The sequence below is a fragment of the Stegastes partitus genome, unplaced genomic scaffold, assembly GCF_000690725.1.
Source record: "Stegastes partitus isolate 25-593 unplaced genomic scaffold, Stegastes_partitus-1.0.2 Scaffold1083, whole genome shotgun sequence".
Lineage (NCBI taxonomy): Eukaryota > Metazoa > Chordata > Actinopteri > Pomacentridae > Stegastes > Stegastes partitus.
Genome location: NW_007578814.1, coordinates 21,285 through 34,810, shown reverse-complemented (window position 1 = coordinate 34,810; position 13,526 = coordinate 21,285). Strand labels below are relative to the sequence as shown.

The window sequence follows — 13,526 nt, the reverse complement described above, 5'->3', positions numbered from 1 at the left end:
GCCCTTAACCTTCCTCCTTTCCTCTGCAGATGCGCCTGTTGTCATGGCAATAACAGACTCTGTGGTGATAAAGGACGGTTCTCCGGTCACTCTGACTTGTTTGGCGGAGGGAAACCCTGAGCCAAATGTCACCTGGAGCTTCAGGACAGTGGATGGCCAGTCTCTGTGGCAGGGCCAAGGCGGTCAGCTTGTCTTCAGGGCAGTGAGACTGTCTGAAGCCGGACAGTATGAGTGTCAGGCCCACAACACAGAAGGAAATGACACCACCACTGTGAACATCACGGTACATGGTGAGAGTGAAGCCAAGTTTCATTTACAATCTCTGCAGTCTTGAGCTTTGTATTCTCTTTATCGTCCCCTTGGCGTCTCCTTATTGTCTATTTTTTGTCTCCTGTTTGCCCCTTTGTTATCTCCCAGTTAGGGTGAAGGCCCTGTCTCATTTACAGTGTCTGTGGTCTCATGTTTTGTTGTCTTCTTGTTGTCTCCGTATGATCCCCAACATTGAAGCCTCTGCTCTCTGCAATGTCATGCTTTATTATCTCCTTATTTGCGGTATTTTCTTGTTGTCTTATTTTTGTGTCGTCATTGTCTTCAGTTAGTCTTCTTGTTAACTCTGTGTTAACTCTTAATAGATCTTTTCTCCTCTTTCTGTCATTGTTGAGTCCTTATTGTTTCTTTGGTGAGTCATCTGTTTGTCCTTTTTGTTTCCTTGTATCTCTTCGCTGTCACTTCACTTTGTCTTTGTCGCATCTGCCTTGTTTACCTGTGAACTCTAACACATCTTTCTGCCTCCCACAGCTCCACCCACTAACACCTCCCTGTCCCTGAGTCCAGATGAGGAGGTGGTAGAGGGTCAACAGGTGACGTTTACCTGTCGCTCAGATGGAGCTCCTCGACCCATGTTGGTGCTAAGGAGGAATGGGGCAGAGCTTCAGAGATCTGACCCAGCCTCCTCATCCTCACTGACCTTCAGCCTCTCTTCCGCCCTGCTGGAAGACTCCGCTGTCTACCATTGTGAAGCCTCCAACCAGTACGGATCCCAGCTGGTATCCAGCTCCATCACTGTTAGAGGTAGTTTCAATTCCACTTCCGTCTGAGGAATATTAAGAGTTTTCTCTTCATATAAATAATTATACAACAAATCATACAGGATGATACAAAGAAAAGAAGAGGACGTGAAGTGAGCGAGTGAGACTTCCTCACTCAAACTAGAAACAACACACAATGTTTTGTTATCTAGTGAAATTTTCTCATTTCAAGCAAAAACTGACTTTGTGTCTTGTGTGTCTTGTGTCTTGTTACTACCACTAAAATCCAGCCCATAGAGAAACAGTGTAATTAACAAAAACCTGTGGATCTTCAAAAAAGCAGTCTCTCTGCAGTTTTTTTTTGTTTTTGTGAATGGACTATTTCTGTTAGGAGATGTGTTCAGGCACAGTATTCAGAGTTAAGTTATGGGCCATCCAGTCTTATCTCATGTACAGTACAGCCAGTTTGAATCACAGGTTCCACATAATTATGCCTTGTAGCATACAGTGCTTGATCCCAAGAATTTTTAGCCAGCTTATTGATTAGTGTTTATCCATTTCACGAGCTAGGACCATACCAATAAACTGAAGCTTGATTGTTTGATGGATGTGAATGAGCGTTGTGCAGATGATGACTTAAATGAGTTGATGTGGTGTGGGGAAATGCTTAGTCAGGGACCAGCAGCGCTCCCGGCTGGTGGACCCCCAAGGAAAAGGAGAGCACAGGAAGAGGAAGCAGAAATAAAGGGAGGATGGGTGCGGCACGAGAAACAAGAATGAACAAGTGGGAAGGGCAGGGTGTTATGTATAGACATACCACAGGAAGGGGAGTGGTTGAGGTGTGTTCCTGCTCCTGAACCTTAGCTCAAGATTTCATTTCCGTTTCTTGAGCTAGGACCACACCAATAAACTGAAACTTAGTCTGGGATCTGAAGCTAGTCAGGGATCAGCAGTGGCTCCTGGGTTGGTGGAGCCCCCAAATAGCATCCCATGAGAATGAAATTGAGCTGACATAACATGGGTCTTGAGGGTTGGAGCAGATGAGAAGCAGTTACACTTGAGACTCATGGCTTTGATTATGTGGACCGGAACCCCTCACTGGAAGCTGTGTCAACACGGAAGGTGTGGCCAGAGAATGTGCTAGGATTCTGGATGTCATCAGGACTTGCTTTAAGTGAAAGAGGAGTCAGGTTGAGGTTGCGACTTGACTGGTCCTTGTAACAAACTGCGGGTCGAAAGGTGAAGCATCCTGAGAATTTTCTGGTTTGTATGTGGTGTCAGATGGATTTGTAAGGGCTTGGGTGTGAATCTAGCTTGGAGTACATGGTGGCCATTGGATTACCTGCTTGATTGGTTTGACTTTGTTTGAGTGACTAGACCGGGCAGTCCTTGGAGATGCAGGAAGGTTGAATGAACTCTGTGCGTCGCAGGAACAAAGGAAGGCTGATAGAAATGTTGATTCTAGAGTGCTGGCTAGAGGCTGGAAGGTAAGATGTTGGAATGTGTCGATGCCTTAGGATAGGCAAGCAGATATCACTGGAAATGATCAAGATAAGCTATAATGTGGAGGTATCATGGGAATTTTGAGCCCCAGATAGAAGTGAGCAATACGAGATTGAGCTGGCTTGAATGTAGCTAGTTGAATGACGGAAGGAGGAGCAGAATCTATTACAGATGGCGTAAAGGGAGTCAGTGATATTGTTGCAGTAGCCTGGGATAAGTTTGGCATGGACAAGGAACGGGTTGCAGACTGACTGCCAGGTTAGGTGTACATGAGAGGCATGCCTGTGGGAGAGTTGCTTTGACTTTCTTCATGAGGGCGAGGTTAGCAAGGTGAATGAGGATGGATTTTGCTTCACCATTTTTCTATGAGAGGGTAGTGATAACGATGGGGTGGATTTTTGAATGCTGCTGAGGATGGCCGGAGAGGTTTTTGAGGAAGCTACGAGAACTTGGAGATCTTTGTTGACCAAGAAACCCCCAGCCGGCAGAAAGCACATTTCTGAAGAGCTGATTGTTGCTTGAGGTCTTGTTCCTGAGTGATGGAAAAATGGCGAACAAGATGGACCAGTGGATGGTGTGGCATTAGCAGCAATGTGGGCACTGCACTGGATCATCACGATGAGGAGGGAGTTCAGCCAGAGAGCGAAGCTTTCGATTCAACAGTCGAACCACAGTCCAAACCCTAACCTATGGTCATAAGCTCTAGGCGGCGATTGTAGGTACAAGCAGCCAAAATGAGCCTCCTCTGTAAGTTAGCTGAGCACAGCATTATAGATAGGATGAGGAGCTTGCCACCCTGAAGAAAGCTTGTGTCAGAGTTGTTGCTCCTTTGCGTCAAGGGAAGCCAGTTGAGGTGGTCTGAATGCCCGATTCGGATGCCTCGTGGGCGACTTGTTGGTGTGGCCAATGGAGGTATGTGACACTGACATCTTTTGCTGTTGATAAGGTATAATGAGGCTGGTGAAACTGGCATCTTAATGCCAGAATGGGAACCAAATTTGTTGAGTGAGAAGATAGAGATGAATTAGGCTGACGTCCCGGTGCCAGAATGAGCCAAAATTGTTTATGCAGGGGATGCCTGCTTCAGACATCAGCACTAGAGTGAGTAAAGTTGATGAGGGAGTAATTACATTTTGGTCATCCCTGAGGAGAGCCTCCCTGGTTATAGCTGGGATCTCATGTGTCTGAAGTGGCTGGAGAACGGAGAGAGGAGTTCTGATTGAAGTCGTTTCTTCGTGATGAGCGACGCAGTTAATGGCGTTTCTGAAGTGATGCCGATCTCTTTGTCTCCGGGGCCTCGTTGTGGATTCAGTTGATCGGCATGGAGGAGATCTGGAGCCGGATTGAATGTTCCACCACGGAGGGCTGATGGATGAGTGGTTCTTGGTGAGCCAGAGTTTTCTAAACTTTCAGACTGGCAGCGTGGCTGAGCGATGGCGTGTGTTGCTCCATGCACGAGAAGAGAGAACAAACAAGTGGGAAGGGCAGAGTGGTATTTATAGATGTACAGCAGGAAGGGGAGTGGTTGAGGTGTGTTCCTGCTCCTGAACCTCAGCTAAAGATTTTAGCTCCATTTGAAAGGAAGAAGAAGACTACCTTTTACATTTTTGTGACTGTGGTAATACAGAAAAGCATTAGTTTCTTCTTGAACATAGCCCATCACTTGTAATGTTAAAAGCCACACAAACAAAACCTTAGTGCTGTAACAGAGGAGCTTCTCACTTTTGATTTTTGAAAACATTTGACTTCTCATCCCATAGGTTAACCCAATTTTAAATGTCTAGTTGGAGAGTATAAGGATTTATCCTTACCCTCACTTTTACATGTTACTGGCGGTGCAACTGTCTCGGGAGGCATCTCAGGACTGTTTTCGAAGTACCTGATAGGTGGTGTCACAGACCCCTTCCCTGTATGGAGGTGGCTGTTCCAATTTCCCATAGATGGCTTCCTTCACTCCGCTCTAATCATGTCTTTTCTGTCCAGAAAGAGAACATTTGCTGTCCTTAAGACAGATTTCCAGTGCCTTCTTAATAGGTGTGTGCTCCTTTTCTATTTCCTCCACCTTGGATAGACATTCTCAGCCTATTACTGTAAGGTTCTGATAGCCTGAGCTTGTGTTCCAGGGAGTGGTGGGAGTAAAACCGCAGGCGTTGGTCTTTCCTGTGAACTTCAGTGTTGGGGCTTCCCTCCTCCTCCTCAGTGTGCACAACACAGTCCAAAAAGATTGTTCTGATGTTCCCCTTGTGAACTTAACTTTGCTGTCCCCTGACTTCTTCATCTTGGGTTTTGATTTTGACCCAGGTTTCATTACCATATCTGAACCAGTCATGGGGAGTTGTTCCCTTGGAGGGGCTCTTTACTCTGCTTTTCACTTCCACCATGTGGAGGTTGGCCACACTGGAGAATACATGGCACATACTTTTGTCCTAACTTGGTTGTTTAAAGAGCTCTATTTAAGTTGTTGTGTGACGTTTTCCACAGCCTGGATGTAGATATAGCTGGGACCAGTGAGTTAAAATCAAATATTACTGTGGTTTGATCTGGGACCAGTTTCACTTTCTAAACTTAAATCACACATAACATTTTTTAGAAACAGTTTTTTTTCCACAGATTAATTAAAATCCAGATGGTTAATTCTGAATAATGTGGTTTTAGTATGTTTTCAGTTTCAGCTGAACCAGTAAATGTCTGTTGTTTTCTCAGCTCACCCCCTAGAGGTGGAAGCAAGTCCTCAGGTGTCAGCAGAGCGAGGTTCTTCTCTGATTCTTACATGTAAGGCCTCCGGATGTCTTCACCCTCCTGCCCTCACCTGGAGGAAGACAGACCAGGACCAGAGTGTCCTCAAGAAGACGCAACAACAGGACGGACTGTCTCTACTCCACCTGCAGGACCTGGACCTCCAGGATCAGGGAGAATACAGCTGTGAGGCCAAGTGTGACTCCGTCATGAGAACCAGAAACATCCAGGTCCACATTTACTGTGAGTCTAAGACACGTTTTACACCCGACAGTAGGTCTTTATGACTTTACTAATAGCGTTTACACTTAAATAATCAGAGTTTAAGAGAGGAGTACACGATAAGTCATGAATATATGAAAATTGAAAGAATGAAATATGAAAGAATTGTCCTCATCACTTTCACAACTACAGAATATAGGACAGAGTGTCACCTACAAAGTGGGGTTATTGTGTGATCTACAATGAAAAAAAAAAGACAAAAAGGCTCTCTAGCGCCACCTAGTTACAGAAAAACTCACTTAAATGGTCCTAGCGCCCAGTAGGAATGTCGTACAGAGATCAAACCAACATCAAAATGTTCGTCTCAATGAGACCCACAAATCTCGCACTGACACCCCTGGCCTATGTCAAACAGTAAGTCCACTATTTGCCTTTCAAAATAAAAAAAATTAGCGAAAACTTCTTTTGGGAAAAAATTATCTTGTCTGACACTGTAAATCGTACCAGCTTGAAAATCGCACAGGAGACAGAGAAGGCCTTGATGTACAAAAGTTCTGAAGGGATTTGGCGTTTCTCGACCGGTTTTCGAATGGCGAGCCGTTAAAGTTGATGAGCTGCCTCAGCCTCGGCTCATACGTTGTATGGGTGTCTATGGGGGCATGTGCAGACATGCTGTGTCATTTGGTCATCTACACAAAAAACTAAAGGTCCTACAACTTTAGAAATGACACTGAGGGCTTTCTAACAAGATTTCCCACAAAAATAGGTTGTTTACACACATTTGGTGAAAATTGTGGCTGTATGGGAGAGTTAAAGTGAGTAAAAATGTCACTCTCTCAGCCAGGGGCATGAAGAACGATGACATCATCACCTGCAGCTTTAATGCTGATTGACAGCTCAGTGCAGCTGGTCATGTGACTCACTGACAGGCTGAGGCTGAGAAGAGAGAGAAAAATGGCTCCTTCAACTTAAAGCAGGTTTAAATTGTGTCAAAATGGAGGTCAGACGGGCATGAGGGTCCAACGCAGACCGAGGACCCGACCAACGCTGCTTGCGGCTTTAATTGTATTAAGAGATTTGTTGCCATGGTGGTAAAAATATTTTGAGCTTTCTCACCTATTGTACTTTTATGTTCATTTTACAAATCCTGTGTTTTCCAGCTAACCTTCCTCATAATGTCCAAAAAAAATGCTGAAATTTATTTGTTAATTACAGTAATTGAAAGGAGACAGTTGTGTGCATGAGGTTATTAGAGTCACTGGTCAGACTGTAATGAGGCTTCACAAATTATAAATACTAAAAAAGCTATAAATAGGAAGGAATACAGAAATCTAGAAATAAAGCAAAATGTTTCTTTAAAGTAAAAATTTAGGTCACTTGTGTAAATATTAAAAGCAATTGTTTGATTTCTCTTTCTGAATATTCCCAGCAGTATGGATACTCAGGTAGCTCAGCAGAAGTCAAGAGTTCCAATCCCCAAGGTTTAACAGAAAAGAAAAACTGCTCATAAATCTGATCTGAAGCTTCTTTGTGCAGATGTTCTGAGCTGTTTGTAAGTCTGAGGGGAGTCTAGAGAAAGAAAACATCCACTTGTGATTTATCAGAATTTAGTTTCACACTGAGAAGTACATACTCAGTTATGCTGCTCTGATAGCAGAGGTTGAAGGTTGCAGAGCTTTACGCTATTGGTTTAGGGTTTACAGAGCGGCAACACTTTCTTACACCACTCTGCTTTTTAAAGACTGAATTGGTGATAAACTGTATTTTCCTGCAAGTCTCATCCAACCCTAATCCTAACCCTACTTTTAAAAACACATCACTATTGCATCATGTGACAGGTTTCTTCTTTTTTTGGCCAAAATACACTGAAAAACAATAGTCAACAAATGCACTTTCTTCCTGTATGAGTAACATTAACTATAAACTACAGTGACCAACTGTTTTCAAAAATCATGTAGCTTTTTTTTCTGTCAAGATAAAAGTCAGTCTTTGTGAGCAGTTACTAACATGCCTGGGAGTCACAGACAGATGCTTTTATCAGTTTGTTGATATTAAAACAAAATGTTGGATTATTTCAGGTCTCATCCTTAAATCTAAGCTCTGAAGGACAAACTCCAACATTCTATTGTCATGACGTGACACAACAGAGGAGAAAGATATCAAATACCCCAGCACCTACGCACACATATTTACCCCTCTGACAACTTTAAATAAAACACTATGAAACACTCCCACACAGAGACAGAAAAGAGGAGATAAGTCAACGTTTCTGACAGTAATCCTCATAAAGTGGTTTCATCAGACAGCTGAGCTTCAGCAGGCTGACTCAGTTCACACAGAAGTTCATGCACTGAGACTGGGGACAGGAACATGAACTTCCTTTAGACATGAACTTCATAATTGTGATTTGAGTCCTTTAATGTTTAGCTTTAGTCATTCTGATATATCCGATATACCTAAATGTTGATTACATATGTGTCTGACACTGAAGCAACAGTTGTAGCTTCTAAATCTAGACACCTTATTTTTTTACCTGTATTGTGTCATTAGGAAGGACAGCCAAGTTGCCTCTCTGTCCGACAGAAACCTCAGTGTTTCCCTCATCTCTGGGATTATAAATGCACAGCATTCACTAAACTTGCTTTCTACAACAGACCTTCTTTGCCTTAAGATAAACAAATTTGTGGTGTGTTCTCTTTTCTCTCCAGCATTTCCGTCTGAACCAGTTCTGGAGGATCCTGGTCCTGTGCTGCTGGGCCAGGAGGCAGACTTTCACTGTGATGTCCTCAGTGTCTTCTCACCCAATCAGCTGAGGATCCAGTGGTTGTCGGGGAACACGACGCTGATGTCGGAATCATTTACATTCTCTGGTTCCTTACAGAACATCTCATCCATTCTGCACCACCAGATTGAGGTGGATCAGCAGGTCCTGACCTGCAGAATAGAGCTGCTGACGGAAGATGGAGACATGTGGAGGTCCAGGAGGACAAGTATCCCTCTGCAGGTCCACTGTGAGTGTCTTTATTTACCACAGTAATAATCTGGTTTCCAAGGATTTAGAGCTCAACACATTTGTTCTCAGGCCACAGACCAGCACCAAGCAAAGAAACAGGGCCAGAATACCAATCAGACAAACTGAGGCAACTGCCCTGGAAACCTAAACCCCAGGGTCTTCTCAATCTCATATTCATGTTTTAATGAGCCCAGACTCTATTTTTCCTAAATCCATGTACAGGTTTTAATAAACTCAAGTTCAGGTTTAACTCAATCCAGTGTTAGGTTTGAAGAAATTCAGGTTCAGGTTTTGATAAACCCAGATGTCAGTCAGTTTGAAGAATGATTTAAACATGCATTTGTCAGAATTATTTCCACCATGCTTCACCTTTTTGCACCTCCCTGATCTGCCTCAGCCAATACAAAACATAAAAAACTGGGATACACTGACACTGACAGACCATCAACTCTGATTTGGTTAAACATATACAGGTTGTGTTTACCTAACCTGTGGGATTTTGATAAACTCAAACTAAGGTTTAACTAACCTCAAATTTAGATTTAGTTAAGATCAGATATAACTTAATTTTTTGTTAAACTCAAGTTTTGTTATAGTCAGACGGTGGTTTTGTTAAACTTGTGTTTTTGTGATTCAGATCCTCCAAAGACAACCCTCCTGTCACTGAGTCCAAGTGAGGATGTGGTAGAGGGTCAACAGGTGACATTTACCTGTTGCTCAGATGGAGCTCCTCCCCCCATACTGGTGCTAAGAAGGAATGGGGCGGAGCTTCAGAGATCTGACCCAGCCTCCTCATCCTTACTGACCTTCAGCCTCTCTTCCGCCCTGCTGGAAGACTCTGCAGTCTACCAGTGTGAAGCCTCCAACCAGTATGGATCCCAGCTGATGTCCAGCTCCATCACTGTTAGAGGTCATCCAGTACACCAAAATATAATTTAGTATATAACTTACAAACACAGCAATATTTAGTAGGGTAATCAGTTAGCTATTTCTCAGTTAAAAAATGTTAAATGTTCTCTGGTGTCAGCTTGTCAAATTTAAGGATTTTTTAGTCTTCTTTGTTATATATATATATATCATAGCAAAATCAGCATCTTTGCATTTTGGTGCAAATTCATACGATCAACATGTCAGAGGTCTTTTTATTATTATTTTTTCTCCAATTTCATACATTAAACAAAATAAAAATACATCCACAGAATATGGCAGAACAAAATGAGAACACACAAACACCAGCAGAATACAACAGAACACCAACAGAATGAGGTGTAAAAGCTGAGGCTGAGTACTCATGTTTTTCAAAAATGCCACAAGTTAATTTTTTTTAACTTGCTAGACAGCAGCCAAATATCACATTTTGTACTTGTGATGTTTTCTTGGACTGTTTTAACTGGTAAACCATGTTTGTTTACAACAGCCGTGATGACATTTGTATACCTTATCAGTGTTTTTTTCTTTGCACATGCTATCATTGTCACACAGATGCAAAGCAACTTAACAATGAATGAGAACTGTAACTGTGATCTGTTTTCTTTGGTCTAGCTCCTCCAAGGAACACCACAGTCCTCGTCCTGCCATCTACGGTAGTACAGGAGGGACAAAATGTTACAGTCTGCTGCCAAACCATCAGCTTCCCGCCGTCAGCTGTAATTCTAAAGAAGCTGACTAATGGGACGGAGCTATATTCCAGCAATGGCACTTTCCTGTTGGTCAACGTCACAGCCAGAGACTCTGGGCTGTACCAGGTCAACGTGACCAATGACCTCGGATACCAGGTCAAAGTCTTCAGCATCAGCGTCAGAGGTCAGTCAGACCAGCTCAAACAAGTTTATCATTCTGTCTTCTGTCTATTTTTAAATAAGAAAGTTTGAAAATAGATTTACCATCACAAACTAGTTTATTTTCTACTTCTTTTTGTGCAGAGAGAAGCATTGCACTTCCTCCCCATGTCAGCGTCATTATCATCCCAGCCATCTGCGTCACCACTGGGCTAGCAGCTTCTGCTCTGCTCCTCGACTACCTCAGGAGATCCAGGAAGAAAGGCTTCTATCAGTTGCCCCAGTCTGCTCCACCTTCAGCCTGAGGCTGACACTGAGCTAACAGACTCACTGACGTGAATAACAAATTCAATTCAAGTTTTAAACTGTGACTGCTGCGTCTCTGAAGTTTTGGCTGCTCTCTCCCAAAATTTGGCTACTGAAGTGCAACATCTTATTACAACAGGTGTTTGTGCTTCCTAAAATATGGCTTTGATATGCCAAGGTGTGAATGTTATGTCCCAATATGTGAGTACTGGCTTCCATCATATGGCTGACCTCTACATCCTGACCTGTCACACCACCTACCAATATAGGGCCACTATGTCTTAACAGTTGGCTGCTAGGGTACAGCATGTGGCTACCATGTCCAATAACCTGTAGCTTTTATATTCCAACTGGTGGCTATCAGGTCCTAAGACATAGCTACTGACTTTCAGTACTTGGCTTGTGTTGCAACCTGTCACTACCACCTTTGAAAATGTGTCTCCCAGCTATCAAGTTCCACTCTTTGAAAACCACATCTTCACAATTTGTGCTGCTATTTCTGATTATGTGTCTACTAGGGTTACGCAGGGCCCTAACACATCCCGTGGTTGCCACCTTGTGACATATGGCTAACTTATCCTAACGTGTGACTTTAATGTTGTCGTATGTGGCTGCCACATAATATCTCGTTGCATATGACTAACAACTGAGAAGATGCAACTATAATCTTCCAACATACGGCTGCAGAGCTAGTACTTGTGAATGTGGGGCTATTGCCTCTCAACATGAGACTACCCTCACCAAACATGCAGCTCCTCTCTCCTAATATGTTGCTACCACCTTCAAACATATGAAACAGTTCCAAAATGTGACTTTAGTATCTATATGACTGATGCCTCGATATATGACTATTACTTGTCAAGATTTGGTTACCATGACTCCAAAATGTGGTTCTGATAATCCAACATATGACTAATACTTTCAACATGTGGCTACCATATCACAAATTACTAACAACAATATGTGGCCACCATGTCTCTACATGTGACTACCAAATATTAGCACCTGAATGCATCATTCCAGCAAACACTGGTGTCCAAGCACAATGTTACCACACTAACTTGTTTTCATAATAGTCCACCTCCTAATACGTAGCTACCACAACCAAAAATGTGCTTTTGATGTTTAAACCTGTGGCTACAACCTTCCAAGATGTTGCAGCATCCTTGCAACATGTGACTATCAAACCCTGACATTCAGTTGGGATATTCCAGTATCTGACTGCCTCTCCTCAACATGCGAGTTCAACAGTCCCACTGGGAAAATAATAGAGGATATGACCAATTGCTCAAATGATATGAGCCTTTGAATTCATTTTTTCACCAGATTCTGTTGAATCAGTGAGTCTGAGCTTTTTTCCCCAGTGAAATGTCCCTTTAGCTACTCAGCCTGATTATCAAAGCTGAAAGAGAAATGCTGCTCAGCTTTTTAACACTCAGCCTGTGACTCATTTACTGCTTGTCCTGCCATTGATGGAAAATAGACTAATCTTCAGGTGACTGATTTGGCTGAACTCATTTAAAAGGTTTTTGTTGTGCTTCACTTTCAGTTTCCCTTAATCTCTGTTGGTTTGGCACTGCGGCATCTTCAGTGATTATATAGAAATAGGTTTTCTTGGGTTTTATGTATATGTGTACAATTTCTGTTGGCTTTTATTAAAGATATTTATTTCCTCACACCTCTCCTGAGTAATGTTGGAGTGTGATCTAATTTCCTGAGAATGTTTTCTCTGGGAATTTCCTGCAATTGAACAACTTTCTCTTTCTCTTCTGTAAGATTTAGTGTTTACTGGAAGTCTTCAGGGCGATTCAGCTGGTAGCCATGGTGACAACTAAGCTGCAGTTCAGGCTAACAGACATTTAAAAGACAGACTTTGCTTTTTAGTGTTTTCTAACTGCAGGTTTGGAAAACCCTCCAGGCTCAGAGAGAAATTCTCCTTGTTCGTTAAAGCTGCTGCAACTTTAGGAACATAAAGCAACACAGTAATGAACATTTATTTTTAGAAACTCACATGTTGCAGGAAATTAAAAAAAAAAAAACACAAAGAGACACAAAACTATAAAAGACCCAAAAAACAGATAATCATGAAAACACACAAAATGACCAAAAATACACACAAAACAACCACAAAAAAGGTACAAGCAACTATAACAGACACAAAAGATTACAAAGAGACACATAACTACGACAAAATTCACAAAACAACCACAAAAACTGGTGCAGACCAGTCATCACAAGGCGTTCCACCTTTAATAGTCTATACACCCGTATACAAATATTCATATTACGGGTCTGCTGTCTCAAAATCTGTCTCTGGCCACAAGTCTCCTTTCAGTGTGTCAGGTGGGTGAGAGAAGATGAAACTGGAAAGATTCCTGGTATTAAAGGCCCCTGAGGATTTATAGTGGAGTTGAAATGCATATCCTGAGGAGAGAAAGAGCTAAAAACGTCAAGGGGGTCATTCAGATCTAAAGATGTAATGAAAATCCAAACACCCAGAGATGTCATGGCCACCGAACACGTCCTCATCAATCTCTAAAAACCAGAAAACTAATTGGGTAAACCAGACCACAGTAACCAAGTGAAACACCAATTCTGTCTGTTTTCAGACTGATGGCAGTGCAATGAGCTAAACAGATGGCATAAAAATGTTCTGGTGCCTTTTTGTTCGTATAAAGCTGATTGGCTCCTCAGCTTGTTGTCATGGAAACAGGAAGGCCTCAGATGTGAGGTGTGAAGAGAGGAGTGAATGTGGCTCAGACCTCTGGAGTCTTTGGACCGGTTTCAGTTCAGACTACACTGTGACAGTCTGTTCTCAGGGTCTATTTAGGGGTTTTTTAGGCTCTCAGCTTCACCTCTTGTCCACATCGGTGGACAGTCTGTCAGCTGACATGACCACTGGCTGCCTGCTTAGGTCATGTGATGCTATCTCTATAGCAA

General features: G+C 42.6%; 1 protein-coding gene across 2 annotated transcripts in view; it reads left to right on the top strand.

Annotated features, from left to right (window-relative positions):
• Positions 1-12,264, top strand: part of vcam1b (vascular cell adhesion molecule 1b) — a 31,095-nt gene extending 18,831 nt beyond the window's left edge. Inside the window, exons 4-11 of one of the 2 annotated variants that reach the window (XM_008295905.1) lie at positions 30-290; positions 799-1,071; positions 5,235-5,510; positions 8,198-8,500; positions 9,140-9,412; positions 10,045-10,305; positions 10,425-10,627; positions 10,668-12,264. In XM_008295905.1, the coding sequence (XP_008294127.1) occupies positions 30-290; positions 799-1,071; positions 5,235-5,510; positions 8,198-8,500; positions 9,140-9,412; positions 10,045-10,305; positions 10,425-10,585 (1,808 nt within the window). In that variant the 3' untranslated portion in view covers positions 10,586-10,627; positions 10,668-12,264. Of the gene's footprint in view, positions 1-29; positions 291-798; positions 1,072-5,234; positions 5,511-8,197; positions 8,501-9,139; positions 9,413-10,044; positions 10,306-10,424 lie in introns of both variants that reach the window. The other variant, XM_008295904.1, reaches the window with a different exon arrangement.
• Positions 12,265-13,526: the final 1,262 nt, after the last annotated feature.